The sequence below is a fragment of the Labrus bergylta genome, chromosome 21, assembly GCF_963930695.1.
Source record: "Labrus bergylta chromosome 21, fLabBer1.1, whole genome shotgun sequence".
Taxonomy (NCBI): Eukaryota; Metazoa; Chordata; class Actinopteri; order Labriformes; family Labridae; genus Labrus; species Labrus bergylta.
The window spans coordinates 1,172,047-1,197,180 of NC_089215.1; the positions used below are offsets into that span (position 1 = coordinate 1,172,047).

Sequence of the window (25,134 nt, forward strand, 5' to 3'; positions counted from 1 at the left end):
TTAGACTGCAGTACCCATTTTAAACACTAGGGGCAGAGTTACATACTGCTGCTTTAAGTGAAGATAAAAAGTAAAAGACTGCAGATTTTTACAATATTGTTTTGAAAGATTTGTAAAACTGTTTTTTCCTGCATCTCTTCAAACTGTTTAATGAAGCGACCACAAACACACTCGGTGTCTGTTCATCATTTTTTTCTCATACAGCTGTAAAAAGCTCCAATACACACCTGCATGTCCGATTCTTACCTTGAACACACACTCATGCATATTCACAGCTTCCTGCACACAAACACAAACACTCATCATCGCACCATGTGATGCTGAAGGGAGGTGTTAATCTTTAGTTTTTTTTGCAGTGACAGGTGGGCGGGTTCACTCCAGCAGGTGACCGCTGAGCTACTGTACAACTCTGTGGAGAGCTTCCCACTCAGGTACACACGCACACACACACACACACACACACACACACACACACACACACACAGACATGCACGCACACACTGCTCAGCTTTAATTGGAACTACAAGGTAGGAATCAACCTGTGAAATCTGTTTGTGTTCTGTTGTGTTTGTGCAGATTTGAAGCTGCAGTGTTGGAGTTTTAAATCCGATATCAAATTGACCTTTAAAGGTAGAAGATCAGATGTAGAGCAGGTGGGTTTGATGAGCTCGTGCGTGAAATCTAAAATCAAATCTAAAACCGTTTAAATGCCAAACATTTGCTAATCCGACTTTCTTCTCACTTTGAGTATAAACGCTCGGGCAAACATTAACTGCATGTCCTGAAATGATGTTAAAGTTTTACACAGGCTTTCTAACAACTTCTGTTTTCCACATAAGCGACTGAAAACTGTTTTTTTTCTTCACAAATACTCAGATGAAGTTGTCAAATTAGACGTTGCTGCTGCTGCTGCTTATTTTGAAGGTGTCCCATTTAGTCTGTGAAGGAGGTGGTCAGCAGAACAATCGGTAATCTGAGCGGCTGCATTAAGAGCCTGAGTGTTTCAAACACTGAACAAGATGTGGTCAAGGTGATAAGTGCTGTTTGCGATCATGTTTCACAATGACTTCTGTATAAAGGAAGGGGAAGAATGGTTGATATTGAATGTTTTAAAAAGAAGGCAGATTTTTAGAAAGAAAATGGCCTGAAAATCTGTTCATTCTTCTTCTCCTGCTTCAGATCATAAAGTCTGAAAATGAAGGAAAGAATCACCAACATGGACGTGTAGCTCTCGCAGCTGTTATTTGAAATGTGTGATGAAAACATTGCATGTTTTTATTTCTCTATGCTTTTTTTAAAAATAAAGACGGTGCAGATTTATGAACATAAACATGTAAAGATTGTAGTCACAGGACATGAGAGCTCTCTGAAGGCTCCCTGTTAGATTCTCTTGAGTTTTTTTAAGCACAGAGGTCCTTAAACTAAACAAAACAGAGTTAAGGTTTTGTTATTTTTTAAAACCTGGTTAGGTTGACTTTAATCATTAAAGATCATTTGACTCGGGCCCGACCGATGTGGGAGTTTTGGGCCGATATTGATACTGATATTGGTGAGAGGAGAAATCTGATACCGATATATCGGTCGATATCTTTCTTAGATCGATCTTCGATTTGTAGAGAAATATATAGTTATGTGTTGATCCCTCAAATGCAGTTATCAAATACTTTGGTAAAGATATTTAATGAAGACAAGATGGTCACTCGACTGTAAAATAACTGAGCATGTACGAGCATCACCGCCCGACACTCTGGAGAGTCATGATGCTTGTTGTAATCCATATAGCGCCCTCTGCTGGTGAAAGAGAACTGCTAGTGTCAAATACTGGTGAATAAATCAAGGATATCAGCACGTATCAGAGATAAAATTAGCCGATACCGATTGTCACTCGATATGATAATATCGGCTGGATGATTTATCGGTCTGGCTCTAAATTTGACTTTGAATATATTTTTTTTTTTTGGAAATGGGTGCAAGTGTTATTGTTGTGGACACGCCCACCGCGGCAGCTCTTTCAAGGACGCACCCATCAGGAAGCTCACTCAAATGTCCCTGCGACTGCAAACAGAGCTGGCCAATCAGAGGAGAGTAGGAACGTGGGGAGGGCGGGCCTTAAAGAGACAGCAGCTGAAATTAACCATGTCAGGCAGAGGATGAGATGAGGGCCGCTGGTATCAGATAAATAAGGAGGTTTTTGAGCTACACATCTCGCAGCGCTACTCAGCAGGTGTCCCAGACTTACATAAGTAATGGTGAACATGAGTACAATAGATCTCCTTTAATATTGAAGTTTAAAAAACGGGTGCTGTGATGATCCTTCTTCTAACTGAAAATCACTAATTGAAGAAACTGAAACAGTGCAGGAGTCTGCCTCCATCTTTTTAGTAATTAGAAACGAGATATGACCTAATCTAGCGTGCCTAGGACTCCTGTTTATGTTGCCGTGGAATAGAAACAGGTATCTGTATTGTTTGATTTTTACTAGAATCAAATCGGCATTTGAAAGTCTGGTCTGGTGACAGCTGTACTGCCAGTTGAAAATCTTAAAAGACACATTTAAAAAGTGAGTTTGTATCCATGCACAAACTTTTATTTGAATATTATTCATTAGCCTGGTTGTCATGTCAGATATTCTGTATTAAAGGAAACAAGTGATGGATGTGTGAGGCAGCGTCACTGCTGACACAACAGCTCCCACTCTGTTTTATAAATAAGACACTATTGATCTTAAAAACAGTGAAGCGTGCCGGGCTGGTGACACTGAGGGTCAGGTTGTCTTGTCACGAGACATGAGATGAATGAGTTATAGACTGACAGACGACTTCTTTAACGTCAGCGTCCCGCTCTAAAGTTTAACTCCAACTCTGAAAAGACAGAAAGAGGAGAGGAGGCGCTGAAGGAAACTGAATCTGTGTGGTGGAAATCTATGTTTTCAATGTTGACATGCTGCACCTGCTTCCTCTTTAAAGCAACATTAAGGTTCTTCAGATGAAGCAAAAAACCAAACCGAACACGTGCCCGGGGGCCACTTGGCACTTTGAAGCCTCGGATAAAACATTAACTTTCAGGACGAGAAAATGAAAAGACACAAGTCAAGTGTAAGAGTCGGAGCACTCCGGCTCTTAAGGTGTATTCAGACGAACTTCTAAAACATGAAATGCAGATCAAGTTCAACACTTTTTGACTCTTGTCTTGCAGAAAAAGCAGAGAAATCTTAATGGGTTCTTAAGGTTAATTTGACAAGCGAGGTAGAGCCTCAGTGACTTGTTAACATGGAAATGTTTCGCAGCGTGGAGGTTTTGAAGGTCATCAGAGGTGGCAGAAGGCTCCGGGGCAGAGTTAAGACTAGCCACACGTGTGCTCAGTTCTGTTCCAGTGAACCACAGATGGGTGCCACAATGTCATTTGCAGTAAGGGAGCGTGTAATGGAGTTGTAAGTGCCCCGAGCAGGAGGGGGAAACAAGCCGATTGCCTTAGTCGTTTCCAGAGTTCATCACATTGAGCGACCTGGAGTCTTGACTGTAAAGGACACAAAAAGGATCCTCTGACGGAGACACGGGTCAAACCTCAGGAACATGAAGCATCACAGCTTCGTTCAAACAAAGTGCAGTGGAAACTTAGTGGCAGAGGTCGGGCGGTGTGTTTTGGTTGTAAGAGTTTTGCTCTGTGGGACGTCTTGTTTTGTACACAGAGCTGCACAAAGGGGGCAGAGCGAGTGTGGAGCAAACAGCTCGACCTAGTGGGTCAACACAACACACCGAGGGGGAAACCACACCATGCATGAACTAAAAGCTAATGATTCAACGGGGACAAGCTTTGAAAATACCGCGGATATATTCCTTTCCTCTTTGAAACAAAGGAATCTTTTTATGAGACAGTCGTATGAAATATGATCAGCAGAAAGCAAGTGATGGAAGTTGTTTTTAAACTCCTCTCTGGATGTCTTGAATCATTTAATAAAAACATTCAGTGTTGATTTAGAAGTCTTCTCCTTCACCAAATCAATTCCTTTTTTTGTCATGAATCCCTCCTTTAACAGTTCCTCCAAATTAAAAAAAGCAGGGAGTTTTCTAGTTGCATTTTTAACTCCATTAAGATACTGAAAGGTTCAGATTGGATTCACTTTCAATTCTTTTAAACCTTCTTTGTAAGAGTGACAAAGTCTACATATATTATGCAGAGTTAATGCAGAGTGAGGGCTGACGCTCTTTTTTTACTGTCAAATGACCTGCTGATTAATTTTCTCATAACTAATGAATCTTCTGGTTTGATAAAAAGGAGTCTGTTTCTTTTTAAAGGTTTACGTTTTGTGCCTTTATTTAGAGAAAGGACAGTGGGAAGAGTCAGAAATCAGGGCGAGAGAGAGAGAGTGAGTGAGTAGGGAAAGATATTTGATTTATTTAAATGTATTTAACCAGGAGAACCTCAGTGAGGTTAAGAATCTCGTTAAGGGTCCTGGCTGAGACAAAGACACAGACAGAAAACACAGATCAACATGTCCTGAGTCACAGAGAAGAGAAGGTCATCAGTCAAAGCTTCTACATCCATTTCTAGATGCACTTTGGGAACAGATAACAACAATAAGTCTTATAAGTGACAGGAGTTGCAGAGCGAAGACCGCAGCTTCAACACTTTCCATGTTGTGTTGCTTTGTTGTGTAACTAATAACCTATGCGTGCCACTGTCCCTTCCGCCCTTTGCTTTTGCTTTTCCAGAAGGATGCTAGCAGAGTACTGAGGGTTCATGGGAAGCTAACGGGACGTTGTTTCTATGAGCTCATGCGCCGGGCTCCACAGTCTGGCAGCGTGCGCGTCGGCTGCAGCCAGGATAAAGTGGAGTCTGTGAGCGGAGCCCAGTTCACTCAGTCAGATAGCGGTGATTCAAACCCCATTTGTTTGGGCGGAGAGGGATGCTCTCAGTGGTTTGGCTGTGATTGATCCTTCCTCTGCCCGTGATCGCACCGTGACACTATTCCAGTTTCCACATTCGTTTTTTTTCCCCGGCTAACTTAGACCGGTTCACTGCTGTGGCGCTTCCTTTGTTGGCCCTCGGACAGATCTGACCTCCACCCTGGAAAAAAAAAAAACTCCATTGCTCTAGACAACAGAAACCTTTGCATGGAAACATGACTTAATGTGTAATGCGGAAGGAGACATCCTAAAGAAAGACGTCTTCTATTCTAAAACCTGTTGATGCACTTACAGAGTTGTAGCTGTTTTAATCAACTAATGCTAATTCTTTTACCGACAACACACATTTTTAGGATGCCAAGTGGAGATTAACTTAATGTAGAGAGAAGATAAAACTAAAAGTGTTAGTAATCCTGAGTAAAGGTACAGTTTGTGCTGCACCCAAAGTCTGTAAATAATAATGGACGAAGCCTGATGACGTCACCTATTGGTGTCTGAAGGGACGTTCTGGAAGTCTGCCCATGGAAGCGGTCATATTGGAAATGCTGACTCTATCAAACTTAGTGTCAAGGTAACAAGAGACAAAGAGCTGGAGCTGAAACGCGGCTTTCAGTCAGATCTGTCACGCTCCTTGTTATGAATAATTTGAATGCTTGAATGAGTGCCAAAAACGCATCAACTAATAAGACCAACCCATTTTTTTGTACCAGGCTGTAAACATGTTCATCTCTGCTGTCAAAACAGATATTTTAATATGGGGTGTGTGTGGGACGTCTGGTTCTTTTGGAGACAGCCCCAAGTGGACACTCGAGGAACTGCAGTTTTTTTTTAATACGTCAGAATTGGCGTCATTTTTTCCCCACTGGAGGTTGCAACTTGGCGGCACCTTTGGTTTCCTTTGTTTGGTAAACAAAGAGAAACAAATGAAGAAGTTAATAAAGAGGCAACATGAGTGTCAGAAAGAAATGCAGCTCAAGCTAAGACTGTTTCTTTGAGTTTTGTATCTCCATGCAACCTCCCCATTACGGTTACATTTTGACTCAGTAAAAACAGGCACATTGAAATATAAGAGATAGACCTCCACAGACTAAATCATGGACAAAAATCTGTGAATTAAACTATAATGCACAACGAGAAAATCACAACAAAAATTTTAAGCTTTCTCATAATTCCTCTCAGGGATTTTTTCATCCCGTTTAAGTGAAGAGTTGCATACTGGACATGTATGTGAGATGCTACACGAGAGAGAGGACGCTCCAGCGTTAAGCCAACAATTTGATAAAATGAAGACTCTGCTGTTCATTGTTTCCTCCAGTAACAAGACGGGCGAAACCAGTTCAAGTGGATGGCTGTTTCTTTGTTTTGTTTTTGTATAAGACGGCAACAGGGCGAGCCATTTGAATGTTTGTGTCCACCTGCTAGTTTTAGTCATTTCCTTTTCCAACATGCAGATGTATGTATGTTTTCAATCAGCAGCAGAATTAATCAAACTGAGCTGTAGCTTACAAACAAGGTGTGGTTAATAACTCTGCTTCTCTGTGAATGATTTGTTTACGGTCATACATATTCGCCTTACTACAAAATCTTTAAAGGGGACATATTATGAAAAATCCACTTGTACACTTGTTTTTATCTGGGTAACCTGAGAGTCTACTGACCCACAAAATGTGAAATAAACCCATCCAGTCATTTGTTTGTGGTCTGCATAAGTCTTACAACACAAAGAAAAATGCTCCGTTTCAAATGTGCTCTCCTCGTGATGTCACAGTGGGATTCTGGTAAAAAAAAAAATCCCACTCCCCTTCCCTGGTATCTCCACCCATGGACTAAACCTCAGGCCTAGAACAAAACTTTTGCGAAGGTCTGCCATTTCTATTCTCGCTAGCGAAGGAGTGATGTCTACGGGGAAAACTTGGGGGGGGGTCATTGCATTTAAAGAGACACACACACCAAAACGGAGCGTTCTGAGAGAGCTGGTTTATACAGGGTCACAAACCTCCTCTGGTGCTTGATTCATGTTATATTTTGACCAAAGCACAGCACAGATGTTTCATTTAGACCACAGGGGACTGTTTGAAAAGGTGGAGGAGGGGACTGTTGGAAAAGGTGGAGAAGGGGTATTATATGTCCTCTTTAATTTTACTTGAGGGAGATTTGAGAGAAGCGTATTAGGAGAATTTCTATAATACCCCCTCTCATTTGGTGCAGAAAGTATACACAAGGAAAACCCACAATTGGACGACAAATTCAGATTTGTGTTGCACATTTGGACCTCCTCATGTGGGTCAGAGATCAGACAGCTTTCAGTGGCTGTTTGGTCTCGTCTGTCTGCTCCTGTTGACCTGCATTTCTCTATTGACCTTCCGCTCAACATTTTGGGTCAGCTGAACAACTAAACTAGATACAACAAATCTCTTAGTTTCCATTGAGGAAATGCTGCAGATGTAGGACTCTGATCAGGGATTGATTTATAGCAACTGCTTGCACAAAAGGATTTAGGCTCCAACCAAGAATATTTGGGATATAAGGAGGAAACCTGAATCTCTGCATTAAAAGTATCATTACCAGAGCGCAGATTCATTAGGTCGTGACCTATGCTGTAGTTCTCCAAACGGACGGGTTCAAGTCCAGCCTGTGGCTCCTTCCCCGCATGTTATTCCCTGGTTACTCTATCCTCTGTCCTATCCAATCAAAAGACACCAGCGTTGAGTAAAATCACCTACAAGTCCTAAAGATTGCATCATATATTTCAGGGAAGTGCTGATGAATAAAACAGCTAACTGATTTTTCATTATGTTCCCAACAGACTCTTGAAGATGGATAAACAATATACCTCAGTCAGCCCCACCGATGACATCATGGTGAAGGCAGAGAATGGACCTCAGCCGAGGAAACATCGATACGTTCGCAAAGAAGGCAGCTGCAACGTCGTGTTCCGCCACGTTCCCGAGGAGTGGCTGCTGTTCGTCACCGACATCTTCACCACCCTGGTGGAGATCAGGTGGAGGGTGATGTTCCTGATATTCGCCCTGTCTTACATCCTCTCCTGGCTCTTCTTCGGCATCCAGTACTGGGTCATCGCGCTCGCTCACGGTGACATCCAAAACCAGACGAACGAAAATCCATGCATGTACGAGGTGCGGAGCTTCACCGCCGCTTTCCTCTTCTCGCTGGAAACCCAAACCACCATCGGCTACGGTTTCAGGGGAATGTCGGAGAACTGCATGATCGCCATCATCATCGTGACCATACAAGACGTCATCAGCTGCTTCATCGACACGTTCGTCATCGGAATCGTGGTGGCCAAAATGGCGTCGGCTAGGAAGAGGGCGCAGACGGTGGGCTTCAGTACCTGTGCGGTCATCAATCTTCGGGATGGTTTCCTGTGTCTTTCCTGGAGGGTCGGGGACTTCCGCAGGCATCACCTCGTGGAGGGGACCGCTCTCGGCCAGATCGTGCGCTCGACGGTGCACGCCACCGGGAAAATGGACGTGACCTACGAGGATCTGCTCATCCAGCAGAAGTACATCATCCTGGCCACGCCCACCACCATCTCCCACAGGATCGAACCCGGCAGCCCACTGTACAAGATGAGTCTGGCCGATCTACGGAAATCAGACTTTGAGCTGGTGGTGTCGTTCACCTACACGGACGACTCCACCGGTATACTGCATCAGACCCGGACCTCGTACACACCTCCTGAAATCCTCTGGGGTCACCTGTTCCAGGAGATGATCCGGGTCAGCAGGAGGCACTACAGGGTGGACTACATGCTGTTCAACCACACCGCAAAGGTTCTGGTGCCGGAGGTCAGCGGCGAGGAGTACGAACACAGGAAGCAGCTGAGGCCCTCCCCCCGACATTCCCCTCGACATTCCCCTCGACCTTCCCCTAGGCATTCCCCCCGCCTTTCACCGAGCTCCTCCCCGCGCCCCTCTCCGAAGTCCCCACAGCAAAATCATGAAGAGAAACTCCTGAAACCTCCAACGGTAACGGTGGAACTTGTAAATGACATCCGCACCGAAGCAACTGTTTCAACATCTCCAGCAGACAGTCGACATCATGACACTTTGACTCTGCCAAATGACATCACGAGTCCAGAGATATAAAAGAAGAACCAGGATGTTGTAGGGGTCCAGACACTGTGCTTTGGGGGGGGGAAGAAATATTCAGATGGTGGTGAATCTAATTAAATGCAGGAAGGTTGACAGTTCGGTAGTGTTTTTCAGCATTCTTTTTGTTTAAAGTGATGCTCCAGCTAAATCTGAGTCTTGAGAACAAAGACCCTTTTTTAAGCTGTAAAGGTGACACCCCTCCCTTTCAACCAAAGCTTTACAACCAGCTCATTGGCTAAATATGGGATGTTGAAGGAATTGTTAGATATGTTTTTCAGGGGTCAAGATCACATCCTCAAACTTCTCATCAGAAAGATAGTAGCGCTGAAACTCTGGCTACTATAGCAATGCTTTAAGCTTAATGTCGAAGTAAAGAAGACAGCAAACTCTATATAAAAATTACCAAAATTCTGACGTGTATCATGCATACTGTTTACCATACCCACGTCTCTAGTTTAGCCCGCTTGCTGTATAACAATATCTGAGATAGGATTGTTGCTGTCTACCAAACTGGCCCCTATCCCTATGAAACATTGCATTGGACGCTGACATCATTGTTGCAGAAGAGTTTTTTGGATTTGTCTTTCGGAGCATTTTAACCAGAGTGGTATGCAGGAGCAAGAGCATGGCTCAGGGGGAATTCATTGAGAATGGATAGCGGCGACTAATAGCTCCTGCTATCTGCTTCGACTCAAGGTCCAATTTATGAAGCGCTACTGATATTCACCAGCTAAGGATACAGGTTTTCTGATATTTTGCTGAAAACACAAGTGTCTGGGACTAACCATATAAAGTGAGAGAGCAATACATTTGAAAGTTTATATGAATACTTTCTATAATTTATTTTGTTTTAACTACTGTCACTGTTAAGAAGGGTTCAAATTTGAGGTACGATCACCATGGGGCATCAGGTCAGGATGCAGGAATTCAACAAGACATGATTTTTATGTAACAGGTTTATTTCTTTTCAAGTTAGGTGAATCATGAGGGTAACCTAAGACACACATGGGATTGAACATCCATGCTGAAAGACAAAATAAAATACTATTAGTACAATAAACAAGCAAATTACATTACTTTCGGAAAGGAAATAAAGATAAATAAAGTGCTTAGGACAAATTAAAATGGACTAGATAGTAACTAAAATAGGAGTGAAAGCCACCTTACCATTGTTGAACTGCCGCCCCATGTGAGGATGAAAACACAAGTGCAAGGGAGTGCAGTCTTAAATAAGGAGTAGGCAGGTGAATTCAATCTAATTAATTAGTGACAGAGTGCAAACAACAACCAATCAAGGTGGAGAGTCGAGAGAGTGAGAAACCAGGAAGTGTACTAAAGGAGGTGCAGTAGGAAAAGAGTGAAGTGAAAGGAAACAAATAGTGATTTTTACTACAGTCACATATTGTCCACTTCCACTTCACCATGTTCCTCTAACTCTAACATGTGTCTCTAGTCCGTCTACAAACCCCCCAATGATGAGAAAAGTCCATTCTCTCCGTCTTCTGCCTGCTCCACTTTTCAGAAAATGTGTGCTCAAACAGGCCGTTTGGAGATTTTCCCTTCATGACATCACAAAGGGCAGTAGCCCCTCCCCCAGTTGGGTGAAAGCCCCAGGTGGGTGAAAGAGTGAGAAAGCACCGAGTACACCCGAGCCCTTCCAGAGAGGGGGCGCGGTCAGACACAGCTCATTTACATATTTAAAGGTACAGACACAGAAACAGCCTGTTCTGAGCAGGGCTGAAATAGAGGGGTTTATAGACATGATCAAATACAGGATCAGAGTGGATTTAGAACAAGAAACTTCACACACATGTTTTGAGGAGCTCTGAGACTTATTTAAACTGAAGAAGAGGAGGATGATATGTCACCTTTAATAAAAAATATAAATCTTTTTATGTTCAGACTGAGGATTGTTCTTTGAAATATTGATTGTAGTATTCATGTTAAAGTAATTGTAGACCTGATTGATAATAATGATAGAAGAGGTGTATTTGTAAGTGGTTTGGAAAAGTTTTTTTTTTTACTAAATGTGGAGCTCGTGGTGAAACGTCTTAACTAAAGTGTAAGAATGATGTGATGAATACAACTACACATAAACTTAAAATATATGTTACTTTTTTAAAGGTAGAGTCAGTAGTAATGTTCATTGTAGTTTGCAAATCCAACATTCAAACATGGCCCCTCCTCCTCCTGGGTTCATCACCCCCAGAAGCTCCGCCCCCTGCAGGATGTAGTGTATGTTTTTACTGCTTGTACCTACACTGCAAGCTAACACACGCTAGCACAAGCTAACCATCTTTGTTAGCACCTGCCTGTCCAACAGGAAGCAGACCAACGCCACGTCCGCGGGTAAAAGACAACACAATTTATCCCCTTGGTGTTTCCCCTCACTGTGATTATATTTTCTCTTCCTTGCTGTATTCCCCGATTTGAATCACGTCCAATCACTGAATTGTATCCACTCCTAAACTCACCTGCTGCGCTCCCCGCCCAGAAACGTCCCGAGTCAACCGTCACAAATCAGAACAGTAAAATCCAGTGAGAGGACAGAGTCTCTGCAGACACAGTCACCACCACACATGTATGGAGGCCCAGAAGGGACAGCTACTGACTTTACCTTTAAGAGGGATGGCTCTACATATTTTTAGAGTAAATATCAAGATGTTTTTATTTTAAATTTGAGTGGAATTTGAGAGGAGTGTCCCATGTTGTGAGCGTTTGTATGAGAAACATGTAATAAAGTTTTCTTTATGTTTGTGGTGGTTGAATAACGTGTTTGGTAATTTGTCAAATGGAGCTTGTATTTTTATTTTCTAGACTTCTGAGTCCTCGAAGCGTTTTCACACCTGCAGGTCACACCTACACATTCACACACTGATAGTAGAGGCTTGCCCAAGGACACATCAGACATGAGGCTGCAGGAGCTGGGGATCAAACCCCCGACCTTCCAGTTGAGAGACGACCGACTCTACCACTGAGCCACAGCCGGCCACAAATACACCGATGGTCATGCTATCCAAAGCTGGTTCAAACCCTCTCACAGATAAACGTATAATGGAGCCTGTGTCTCGTCTCAGACTGTTGACTAATATATTTTATCCTTTAAAAATGTGCAAACAACAATAAGAGGAAATGTGTCCCAACATTGTCTATAAAATGGCATTAATGAGATTTTAATAAAATAATACTGCGTATCAGAGAACACCCAAAGTAAACCATTTCAACAAAGGGGTTGTTTGTAAATGTCTGCAGTGCATCTTCACCTTCCTCTGATTCTCCTGCAGCTGTCTGACACGGATCCTGTTTCCAGGAAGGCCACTTTGAAGCCTCGTAACCCGACAGACAAAAGTAACCAGACGCAGCTTGTTAACGAGCTGCTGTTGTTTGAATCAGTGAGTAATCCCATTAAAAAACACACATTCTTCTCATCCTAGACCCAACATAGATCAATGACATCATTCACACTGTAGCGGTGGCAGCAGGCGGGCACGTGATCAAGACGGCGTGCATTTACTGTGAGGTCTTTATGTGTCTGTCACTCACTGAAGGCGTGGATCGAAGAAAGCCAAATAAAATGGATGCATTTTTATTAGTTGCTATGCAAACTGTCATCTGATTGGTCGATCAGCGTCCTCTTTGACTGGACACTGTTCTCTATTCGCTCCGGTAATTACACTCAGGAACATTCTCATTTTTTGTTCTTTGCTTTACAAGACAGAAGTTAAAAAAATGAATATATAAAGAGCAGAAAAATTGAGCATGTCTTTGGACTGTGGGAGGAAGCCGGAGAGAACCCACACATGCATGAGGAGAACATGCAAACTCCACACAGAGAGACTCCTGTCAGACAGGGATTCAAACCAGGAACCTCCTCACTGTGAGGCTTCAGAGATAACCACTGCAGAACCATGCAGCCCAGCAAAGTGACATGCATAAATTAAATAAATAAAGGAAATAACAGACTGAAAATATTTGTGTTTAATATATTTTTGTGGCAGTGGGTCAGTTTGTATGGACCTGGGTTTGGAACCAGTGGGTCAACAGTTCAAGTCCTGGTATTGGACACTATCCAAGTATTGTCTGTTTCTGCTAGGTCACTTTCTGCACTGCTGAGGTGCCCTTGAGCAAGGCAACGGACCCCTTACAGCTCAGGATCAGTCCCTGTGAGCAGGACCCTCTCCCAGTTAATGCATGTCCACAGGTCCATTTTGTGCATGTGTGTATTTTGGGCCTGTGTGTTCGTGTGTGTGTGTGTGTGTGTGTGTGTGTGTGTGTGTGTGTGTGTGTGTGTGTGTGTGTGTGTGTGTGTGTGAGTGTGTGTGTGTGTGTGTGTAGCATGTCCCTCTGTAACAGAGCGTAAACTTGAATTTCCCCTCAGGGATTAATAAAGTATATCAAACTTCTTTTTTAAAAACTGTATTTTTTTTTTTGTGCCTTCTACAAATGTAAATTTACAGAAAATAATCCATCACTGTATTGTTGTTTTCTGCTCTCTTCACTTTCAGTAACATGAATATTATCACAACATGTTTGAATCCTGCACGCTGCAACTCACAAGTTACATGAAAAGTTCAGATTCAGCGTCTCCTCCTCCTCTGTCAGCTCCCTGCCTGCACTGCAGAGCTGTGTGTGTGTGTGTGTGTGTGTGTGTGTGTGTGTGTGTGTGTGTGTGTGTGTGTGGTTCTAAGTGTTTAATTCCAGTCTCCAGCTCTCCACCTTGTGGTCCACACGCAGCATTGGCTCGTGCATGCGTCGCTCTCTTTATTGCTGGAAATTGGGCATGGAAAGCAAACACACACAACGCATACAGTTCACTGACACAGGTGGCTTGGTCTAAATATATGTGCTGCTATAAATAACCAAAAAGAAAGAGAGAGAGGGGAAAAAAAACTCAGAGGATGGGGGGAGAGCGGGGAGGGGGGGGGGGACCGGCAGTTCAAAAGTCCGTTTTGGAAAACATGCAGCCCGCGTGCTCATGTTTAGGATGAATTAGTAAGCAGGAAGAATGATTTAGTCAACGGCTTAAAGACAACACGACTTCAGCCTGACCTAAAATTATAGGGCAACAGATGCATAGTCTAAACATCCAGAGCAACTTGATAGCCCAGTGGAGAAAGACAGTCATATCATAATACAGGCATGTAGGCCCTTTATTGAGTGAGTCATTCTTTCCGACAGAACACATTTTCCATACCCACAATAAAAAAAAAGTAAGATCTATAAAAACAGCAGATATCACTAAAAAAGAAAAAACTGGGCTGATCAGAAGTTTTGGTTTGCGTTCAGTAGACAGCAGGTGGCATCGAGCTCAGGAGGCAACTCTCAGAGACGTGATCATCATGAGATTCTTTATAAGATAAATAAATGTTTAACACTTCTCACCCCTCCCCTCTCTCTAAAAGTTGTAGCTGATGTTTATTTTGATTTTTTTATGCAGAGATGTTCAGAGCAGAGCAGAGCTGGAACACCTTTAAGTCATGATTTAACCCCCGTGTTGTTATAAAACTATGAGAAGTATTTAAATGAACAACATTTGAAGTGAATTGATGCTGTCCTGATATTTATTTGTGTTTGTTTGAACTCTTTGACCTCCTCCCTCCTGTCGCTCTCTCCCCTCAGATTCAGATGAAACGCGTCGTCGCTCAATTAGCGTCAAACTGCCTCCTATAATCCGCATGTTGTGTTCTGCGCACATCAGCCGTATTGATCACAAACACGGCATAATTGCGCCTGTTGTCTCATCGCGCTCTCTCTCTCTCTCTCTCTCTCTCTCTCTCTCTCTCCCCCCTCCTCCCCCTCCTCCCCCTCCCCTCTCCGTTGGAGCCGGGGGGCGGGACGTTGCCGGTGTGTGCTGTTTAAAATGCTTTGGGGAAAGTCATCGCGAGGCACATTACAGAGACCGGTCCTCCAGAGATGTGAGGGGAGTTTCATACTTTAGGGGTTTTTTTCTTTTGCTTTTCGGTCCAAAACAAATAACACGAAGCGGAGATTCCTGTCTGGATTATATTTCATCACACTGCAACAGACCCGGTCCACAAATGAGCAACAGGTAGATTACACGACTCTGAGTAATTACTTTTGATTGTACATGAGATGAGTGCTTTGCGCATGTCTGAAATGTTTACTTTTGGCCAACATGTTGAGTTGGATTAAATTCTCCGTGACGCGCACATTTCCTTCTTTACGCACATCTGCTGCACCAACAAGTGAGCCGCCAGAGGTTTCACTGTGTCCGCTTCAAAATGTCCTAAATGTTAAGATCTGGGTGCGTGTTTGTGATGGCGTGAGTTTCGACTGTAACGTGTCTGTGTGTCTCAGTCTGAAGCCTCTGTGTGTGTGTGTGTGTGTGTGTGTGTGTGTGTGTGTGTGAGAGAGAGTGTGTGTGAGTGATTGCATCAGAAGTCTGCTCCCTTTTTCTCCTCGCACCTGTTAACATTTGTCGCTGGCATGTGGTGCATTCTGAGAGCAGCTCTGTCCGCCTGCTAACAGCCTCTTACTGCTAAAAAAAACCTCCAAGACAATCTAAGTATAATAACAAAGTCATAACTGGTCCATCCTTTGAGTTAAAGTCACAAACTCAAAGAGGAATCACAGTCTCTAAAGTTCAGATTTGACTTCCTCACCTCCTGTGAAAGAAAACATGCTGCGTCAGTTTTTTAAAATGTCAACAAATCAGTCATCATCTGAGTAAGTTTACACACCGCTGGGCAACAGGGCATCAGCAGGTAACAGGGTCAGCAGTGCATGAATTAGAAGCTACTGGCTTGTAATGTTGTTGTGGAACCTGCAAATGTGCAACATCATGTGTAAAAAAAAAAAAGCCTTGAAGACAAGTTGCATCAGCCCGTTTTTGGATGAAATGAAACTTCATTCTGATTTGCGGTTGCAGCTGTGTCTTCTGATCCTAAACTTTCTGCCTTTTGAGAGCAAAGATGCATCAAAACACAGAGAACACAGCGAGGCTGCAGCAGATCAATTTAGTCTCTGTTGCTATGACAGCCCAAAACTAATGAGTGGTGTTTTAGTCTTAGTGCCGGGAGAATCCTCGCAGGACGGCTATTATTGCAGCATGAGAGGAGAAATCCCAGAGGAGCCTCCGAGAGTCAACAAGCTGCTGTGCCTCTCTTCTGCACAGAGACGGAGACGCAGCTCGCACTTTAGAAGCTTCTTCTCTGAAGTAACAGAGTAGTAACATGAAACACGTGAGGGAGCATGAGGTCAGGTTTCTAACACACCATGATAAATGTTTGCATCATATTCAGCATTAAAGCTTGATGAAGCTTTGATTCACTTTATGTAACATGTTCTGCTTGTTTTAGAGTCTTGCAGCAAATTATTTAAAAGCTGACAAGATAGATAGATAAATAGATAGATAGATAGATAGATGGATAGATAGATAAATAGATAGATAGATAGATGGATAGATAGATAAATAGATAGATAGATAGATAGATAGATCCCGAGGGAAATTCAAAGCATCCAGTAGCAGGTTACAAAGACGTACATGACATGAAACATTTGTTACAAATTAACCACAAAACCGACGCCCCCCCCTCCCATAGATATATATTAACCTGAAAAAAAGATTTAAAGAATACCCCTAGATGAATCAACATTTTTTAAGCAATGTTTAAAAAGAAGAAAATTATCAAAAAAACAGACATTTAATAACAGTCAGCAAATTACCGGCTTGCAAAGTTTAAAATAAAGTCAAACCGTGCGTCCATGGGATCCTGTAGAAACGCTGTAACCCACAATCCAGGAAATAATCAAGTCAGGGGCCGATCGAGCCAAGGAAAACAAGTCCACTTTGTAAAATGACCAATAAGGGGACCTAAAGGGCGATCACAGGGCGGACTCTCTCAGTGCAAGTTGAAAATGTCACATCAGGGTTAAATATCTCTGTTTTTCATTCGTCATCACTGGATGAAATATTGTTGGCACAGCCGAGCCCGAGCTCGTCTGACCCCGGGTAGAAAGAGAGTCGATGGGTTTTTCTCAGGCTGCATGCTCGCCTCGACTCCGTTCAGTTCTGACAACTCAAAGACGAGTTGTTGCTTTAATGCTGAAGAAAAACATGAAGAGTGTTTCCATGAAGAATTTAATCACAATCACAATCACAATCAGGTCTTTTATAGCCCTTATGTATAATGTGCTATAGTTACCTCAAATACAAACTGTGTTTATTTGTTTTTGTAACTCGTTGAACGGCCAAGCTTAGTTTGTGTTGTGTTCCAGTTGTCTCCTTTTCTTTGTTTTTGTTTTTTTTTACTTAAAACTACTCTTAAGAACCCGTCGAACAAATATCTGTATGTCTCAAAACTCTATAAAAAAAGTTTTAAAAAAAAGAAAAAAGAATCAGAATCAGAATCAGAGTCAGAGTCAGAGTCAGAATCAGAGTCAGAATCAGAATCAGAGTCAGAATCAGAATCTGGGTTTATTGCCAAGTACATTTACACATACAAAGAATTTGACTTGGTGATTTGGTGCTGAACAAGCAGAACTAATTGACGTTATTTGACTAACCGACATCTTCTGTTTGTTTTCAAAGCAGATGAACCCGATGAGGTCCAATCAGCTGATGAAGGAGGAGTGACCACCTCGCCCTCACCGCTCCACCGAGAGAGGGTCCAGCGAGGCTCCAGCCCCGCCCTCGCTTCGTCACCATTTCTCCTCCGAGCCGGTCCCCCCGCCGCGTTTCAAAACTGTTTCTCCAACGCGTCTTCCAGAAACTCGGACTGTTTTCCAGAGCAGACGCAGCACAGCCCTCCCCGACTGAGGTGATGGGAAGCGTGCGAGCCAGCCGCTACAGCATTGTGTCATCAGAGGAGGACGGCATGAAGCTCGCCACCATGGCGGTGCCCAACGGCTACGGGAACGGCAAGGCCAAGGTGCAGACGAGGCGCCAGCCGCAGAGTCGCTTCGTCAAGAAGGACGGCCACTGCAACGTGCAGTTCGTCAACGTGAGCGAGAAGGGCCAGCGCTACCTCGCCGACATCTTCACCACGTGCGTGGACGTCCGCTGGCGCTGGATGTTCATCATCTTCTGCCTCGCCTTCCTCCTCTCGTGGCTCTTCTTCGGCTGCGTCTTCTGGCTCGTGGCCATCTTCCACGGCGACCTGGAGAGCGACGGGCAGAAGTGCGTCTCCAACGTGGGCAGCTTCACCGCCGCCTTCCTCTTCTCCATCGAGACGCAGACCACCATCGGCTACGGCTACCGCTACGTGACGGACGAGTGCCCCGTCGCCGTCTTCATGGTGGTCTTCCAGAGCATCGTGGGCTGCATCATCGACGCCTTCATCATCGGCGCCGTCATGGCCAAGATGGCGAAGCCCAAGAAGCGGAACGAGACGCTGGTGTTCAGCCACAACGCCACGGTCGCCATGCGGGACAGCAAGCTGTGCCTGATGTGGCGCGTGGGCAACCTGAGGAAGAGCCACCTGGTGGAGGCGCACGTGCGGGCGCAGCTCCTGAAGTCGCGCACGACGGCGGAGGGCGAGTACATCCCCCTCGACCAGATGGACATAGACGTCGGCTTCGACAGCGGCGTCGACCGCATCTTCCTCGTCTCGCCGATCACCATCGTGCACGAGATCAACGAGGACAGCCCCTTCTACGACGTGAGCCGACAGGACCTGGAGAGCCTGGACTTCGAGATCGTGGTCATCCTGGAGGGCATGGTGGAGGCGACCGCCATGACCACGCAGTGCCGCAGCTCCTACGTGGCCGGCGAGATCCTCTGGGGCCACCGCTTCGAGCCCGTGCTCTTCGAGGAGAAGAGCTACTACAAGGTGGACTACTCGCGCTTCCACAAGACGTACGAGGTGCCGAGCACGCCGCTGTGCAGCGCCCGGGACCTCGCAGAGAAGAAGTACATCCTCTCCAACTCCAACTCCTTCTGCTACGAGAACGAGATGGCGCTGGAGAGCAAAGAGGACGCCGACGAGGGGAACGGCGGCAGCGTGGGGCCCGACGGCACGCAGACGGACAACATCTCGGAGAACGAGCACAGCCAGGCCACGGTGCCCCTCGAGCCGCGGCCCCTCAGGCGAGAATCAGAAATATGACTCATCAGGACCTCAGACCTCTTTGTGAGAGGGATCGTCTAGAACCCGCCTCTCTGCTCCTGAAGGCGCCGCGAGCCGAGCCGGGGGCCTCGGGGGTAGAGGACGAGCGGTAAACGGTACTGCTGCTGTGGGAAGCGGCAAAGGTTTTAGGACTTTGTATGTAAAGGTCAACTTGAACTTTGACCTCATACAGTATGACAAAACATAAGCACTACGATCATGGACCATGTGCAAACTGCAGGAAGGATTCTCCATGAAGTCCCCGAGAATGTGTGCTCTGGTGACTGCAACATGACAGAGAGGAGGAGGGGGAGGGGGAGGGGAGGGGAGGGGGAGACGACTTGAAAATTGCAGGCGTGTCTCAGTTTGTTTGTCCGGCATGAACAAGACGCTCCGAGACAGGAGGAGCGTTTGATACAAGATGTTCTGATGTGCTGCTAGAAAATAGTCGAATAAAAAAACTGTCTGTGCTTTTTTTATTTTTGTAGAACCAAAGAGACATTAAAGGTTGGGGGGGGGGGGGAGGGGGGAGAGGGAGACGGTACAAGTAGAGTATTTGTTCAGGAGCTGGTCTCACCGAAGACATGGCAGAATGTTTTTCTATTCTGTACGCATCATCTTCTCCCTTTACACTTTCCTCTCTGACTTGACAGCACTGATTTCTGATCTTTTTGCTTTTTTTGTTTTGTTTTGCAATGCTAGGGTTTTCGGGGTTCATCGCTGGTTAGACCGATAGAAACATGCCTGCTCGTGGTCAAGAGAGCGGGGGTAGTATTAATGACATCACACTGACGGAGAATCTTTAATTTAAACAAAGAGCGGGGAGATATATGAGAATCTGAATGTTTCTTAAAAGTGCTGCTATGATGTTGCTTTTTTTTTTTTTTTTGATAAAAAATGCCAAAGAGTATTGTTATCATAGTTATAGGTTGCTTTTTTTTTTTAAACACCACCTGGCTCGATTTGGTACAAAGAGGTAGAATGTTTTAGTCTTTTTTTTTTGATGAATGTGTGTACAGTTTATTGTTTTTTTTTTTTTACTTCCTTATCTCGAGCCACGTCAACAAGCCTTAACGTTGGAAGTGAACTGGAGCAAAGTGGTGACGGCTTTACTGTAGAAGAGAGCTCGGACTTTTTTTTCTGCCGAGCTCGATCCAAAAAGTAGTCCGGGGTCTGGGTTCATACTTTGAGGAGTGTCACTCCTAAGAAACTCGATTCTTGAGGCCACACCAAAAGTCTGAAGTGCCAAAAAGATCAGATTTTAGAGAACTAACAAACATGTCTGATGTCTGAATCAGAAAACGGTGTTATGATTAGAGAGAAATCATCAAAAGTAAAACAATCCGACTGCCACGTTTGCCTCGTGCAGCTTTCTGCAGACTTCAGTTTCCTTCCCCGTCACCACTGCTCCTGTTTCACCTGAGAACCCAGATGTCGTCCAAACGTACTGTAACCCCGGCTGATGAAGGTGCACTCACTGCACGAGAGTTTGCATCAATACAAATAAACAGAGAAGTGAAAGCAGACCTGACGTGTGTAAATACCTCCCTGACCCCCTTTTGTTGCAGTTCTTTTGTGTCAGTCTTCCAAATGTTCTGCAAAACAACGGAATGTACAGTTTTTGTATTAATGTTATTATTATTATTATTATTATTATTATTATTATTATTAATATTGTATATGATATTATATTGCTCCTTTTTCAATAAAATGTCTGTGGACAGTCAGAAACCTGCTGTGTGGCTCCTCATGCATCATGTTCAAAGGTGTTTCTTGTGGGCCCGCCGATAAGACGCCGTAGTCGTTGTCGGTTGGAATCCGACCTCAGAAGGAAGGAAACTAAACTCCTTCTCTGTAGAACCAGATACCTGTCAGACGATGCGGAAACAACATAAAACACTACTTCATCAACCGTCGCTTTGTTTAAGCAACCAAGAAGTGAAGAAGCTTCACACCCTGAAGGAACACTCAGAGAAAACTTTAATAAACATGCAGACTCAGGCCCGTTGATTCTCTGTGGGCTGTGAAGGTCTCAGATAAAAACTGCTAAAAGGATGTAAAAGTCGTAAAATCCTGATAAATCGATTCAAAGGTGTCAAGATTCACATCGGTGGTCTGAAAAATGAATCTCATTATAATATGTAGAGCGTCAGCAGCTGCAGAGCAAAGATTTATAAATTGAGGACGCACCACTGTCCTTTCTTTTCTTTTTAAATTCTTTTTATTTGATAGTTTTGAAGAAAAACAACATAAACTGTCAGAATGAGCATATTTACATTTGTTTATGGTTTGTGTAGAAGATCTACCTGTAAGTGCATCATCTACAGGCATGGATATATATTTCTGTTAGCTCATTTTACGACAGAGAAGAAGAGTGAGCAAAAAGGAGGGGAAAAATAAAAAGAAAAGAATAAAATAAAAAGAGAGCAAAAGAACAACAGAGCATATTAACTTATCAAAAAAAGGACAAAGAAATGAAAAACAAAAAATAAAAAACAGTTTTTTGAATAGGAGGTGTGGAAGCATTTAGGCTTCAACAAGACAGAAGAGGAAAGAGGTGAGAAGATAACAGACGAGATTAAAAACTGTGTGCAAATATTACAAGACTACAGGAACTACACAAATAGAACAACCAACATGATGCAGCATTTAATCCACACCACAATGAGAAGCTCCAATCACCTCCACTCCTTGAGAGATAGAAAACATGAAAAAGTCAAACCACACTGAGAGGTGGGTTAGCAGCCACTAAAGGAATCTGTTTCACTCATAATCTGTCTTCAGTCTTATTTAGTAAAATAATTCATGGGTGATTTATGTGATCATGGTGCATCCCTAATTATTGCAGAATAACACGAGGACACTGGCTGTTCTCTAATCTGGATTCTCTGGTTATTTTAGCCTGAACATTCATCCCTATAACAAACAAAAAATCACAACTATGCAGAGTCAAAGGAATGACAGTCTGTGTTGGTGTTTGCATCAGCTGACCAGGTGACATCACGCCATCATCTTTCACCCGTTAATCAACCTTTGATTAGCGTTTCCTTCTTCTAACTAAAGAATCAAGCGACATCTTTTTTTTTTTTTTTTTTTGCAGGCGGCTTTCACCGATTCAATTAAAAAGTCAAATGATACCAAAGATCAGTACGGAGCTACAATCCAGAGTGGACTAGTCCCAGCTCTATAAAAGGGCACTGGATGGATGACCTAGCGGTTATGTTTCGCGCCCCATGTACAGAGGCTAAAGTCCTCCTGTGGGTTCAAATCCGGTCCCATCTCTCTGCTGCATGTCGCCCCCCCCCTCCTCCCGACACTTCCTGTCTCTCTTCAGCTAAAAGGCCCAAGCATAGAACTTGTAAAAAAAAAAAGGGGAAAAATATTTTTTTGAAAGGAAGAAGGAAACAAATGCAAAGACAGACAAGATGCTGCTGCAGATAAGTGTGTGAGGGATTTCAGACGAGGAAATGTTTACGTCCTTTGTTTTGTTAACCTCCTTTACTTAAGTTACATCGACCTCGATCTGAGAGGAGCCTGTGAAACAAAGTGCAAGAAAATCACCTGCTAGAACCAAGAAGCAACCTCCGAGGGGTCGACGTGTGAAGCTGATGCAGAAATGCAAAATCCTGCAGTTCATCGAGTGTCCACTAGTCATCACTTATTTAGGTGCTGAGTCGTGAAAAATCACTCGATATGAAGCACAAAGACAACACTGTGTTCCCTAAAGATATACTTATTTATTTGCGAAATGCATTAAAGAACAAAACGTTTCAAACCCGACCTGATGAAGAGCCCGGTCAGTCTTCAAACGTTTTCTTTAACACATTTAGCAAATAATAAAGTATTTCTTTGGGAGACAAAGTGTTACTTGTGACGTCAGACCCTCGAGGACCTGAAGGATCGGATTCATTTTCAACACCGGCAACGGTTGTTGCTTGGTTCCAAGGTCCAGAAAGGACAGGACTTTCTCTGTCGGAGCCTCCAGACTTTGGAACGGCCTATCAGAGGAGGTCAGACCTGCGGATTTTGATTTTATGAACGATACACGTTCTCCATAGTTAGGCGTGTAGCTGACCTGATTGACAGGTGGGCGCGGTGTAACGGTTTGTCAGGAGGTTTAAAACCCGCCTCAGCTCCAGCTCTCAGCCTGTCGTTAGGTTGACTGAAAGTTAGACTGAGACAGCATTTCCAGCATGGAGACCGCCATCGATGGGACTCCAGCGCCCCCTGTAGGAACAGACAGGTGACATCACTCAGACTTCAAACATTCATATTTACAGTTTCTGGTTTTGTAACTCAGATAGAATGGTGATAGAATCAAGCCGATTTTGTGGCACGCTGTCAGGACCGGCTGTAAGAATCAAGAAGTGGTGTCTGAACCTTTGAGTGACATCTGTAGATCTGAAGAGCGCACACATACTTCATGGCATGTTGAGCTGAATAAACCGGTTTAAGATGACAACAACAGACGTTTTGGATTTGATGAAACTCGTTCTGAAGCGTCTGCTGCTGAGAAAGAAGCAGAAGGAAAAAGGAAAAACACTAGTTTTGACTTCCACCGCTCCTCTCCTCTCCTGCTGCTCGCCGGCAGAGGAAGAAAAAAAAAGAAAAAAAGCTGGACATGAAACCGACTGAATGGAAAATTCCTCGGTTTACCATTAAGGAAGAGTGACACTAATGTCAACTTCTGATGTCAGAACTCCGTTTGAGCTTTGAACATGATGCTTCTGTGTGTGTGTGTGTGTGTGTGTGTGTGTGTGTGTGCCTGTGTGTGTGTGTGTGTGTGTGTGTGTGTGTGTCCATTCATCTCGCATAAAGCAGTTACGGTATCTGATGAATCTCGAATCATTTTGAAAGAGGAAGAGAGAGAAAATGAGTCAGACTCGTTTGCAGTCGCTCATTATAATCAGGATCTGTGTTTCATATTTCCTCCATGAGACATTATTTGAAATCACAACAGAGAAATAAAAGACAAACACACGAGTCGAGCGTCCAGAAGAAGAAAAAAAACACAAAAAAACCCACGCCGGAGCAGTCTGTGGGTGGCACGGCAGAAAAAAAAAAAATCCACCTCTTTGTATTTATTTAATTGGAAACAAAAGGCGTTTGTCCGAGCGTAGAAGGTGGCACCGCTTTGTCCACTGGAAAGGGTGGGAAAGTAAGGAGTAACCATCCGGTCACACCATTTAATATTTCATTTATTTATTGAATTATTAATGTAAAAAGTTTGCAACCAGGAAAGGCACATTGAGGTGACTTCCTGTCCGAGGGGAAGAATAGTGGCACATTGTGAAGCGGCTGTGAAGCAGTGTGGCAGCAGCTTCGTTTTCTTGCTGTAGGTGAACGTCTGTGTTCCTATTGTGCAGCTCTGTTTATGAAAACAATAACTCTGTGTACGAGCCCAGTAAACATCCAAAGGTAAATGTTAGGGCCATGCTTCCATTATTCCTGTGTAAACCCCCCTGAGATATCATATCCAAACTGTTTACTCTTCATCACTATTTATTTGTGTTTTTCCACATCGTGCTGCACAGCTGATCGAGGCCTCAGAGCTGCAGCCGTAAACCTGAAAAAAACAAAAAAACAACAAAGCCTGAGCACAAACACAAACACAATCTGCGCTCCTGAACTATAACCGGAAACCGCTGGCTTTCATGGAAGAGCTTCTGGGAACCCTGACGTTCAAACGGGCCCCAGCTCTGCTCCAAAAACCTGTGATCCTCCAAGTGTTTGTGTCGTCTGGCTGAAGTCTTCCTGCTTCACACGGACCCCCCGCCCCCCCCCCCGCCCCCCCTCCCCCCGCTCGGCCAGACGACAACACAGAGAGAAGCAGCTCAGACGCTTCCACACACGGGGGAATCAAACAACACGATGAAGCCCTTGGCCCCACTTCACCATGAGTTATTACCCATCTGGACCGAGTGGAAATTCTGACTTCCTAAATGTAATATCATAACGCTAATGACGACATGTTCGGTGACTTCATGCGTCAGTTTGAAAAATCACTTTTCCTCCTGTGTTTGAAACTCTTTTCCACAACAAAAA

At 44.0% G+C, this 25,134-nt stretch overlaps 2 protein-coding genes across 4 annotated transcripts; both read left to right on the forward strand.

The window, feature by feature from the left end:
• The first annotated feature begins 348 nt into the window (after positions 1-348).
• Positions 349-11,806, forward strand: kcnj16a (potassium inwardly rectifying channel subfamily J member 16a). 2 transcript variants are annotated; one of them, XM_065950033.1, is made up of 2 exons: positions 349-431; positions 7,714-11,806. In XM_065950033.1, the coding sequence occupies exon 2, from the start codon at positions 7,724-7,726 to the stop codon at positions 9,014-9,016; it is 1,293 nt and encodes a 430-aa protein (XP_065806105.1). In that variant the 5' UTR covers positions 349-431; positions 7,714-7,723; the 3' UTR covers positions 9,017-11,806. The 2 variants fall into 2 exon arrangements, with proteins under 2 accessions (XP_065806105.1, XP_065806104.1); XM_065950032.1 differs by having other exon boundaries at positions 431-527.
• A 3,096-nt stretch (positions 11,807-14,902) lies between these two features.
• Positions 14,903-20,820, forward strand: kcnj2a (potassium inwardly rectifying channel subfamily J member 2a). 2 transcript variants are annotated; one of them, XM_020658457.3, is made up of 2 exons: positions 14,903-15,071; positions 17,574-20,820. In XM_020658457.3, exon 2 carries the CDS (start codon positions 17,806-17,808, stop codon positions 19,087-19,089), a length of 1,284 nt encoding a protein of 427 aa, XP_020514113.1. In that variant the 5' UTR covers positions 14,903-15,071; positions 17,574-17,805; the 3' UTR covers positions 19,090-20,820. The 2 variants fall into 2 exon arrangements, with proteins under 2 accessions (XP_020514113.1, XP_020514112.1); XM_020658456.3 differs by having other exon boundaries at positions 17,577-20,820.
• The last annotated feature ends 4,314 nt before the right edge of the window (positions 20,821-25,134 follow it).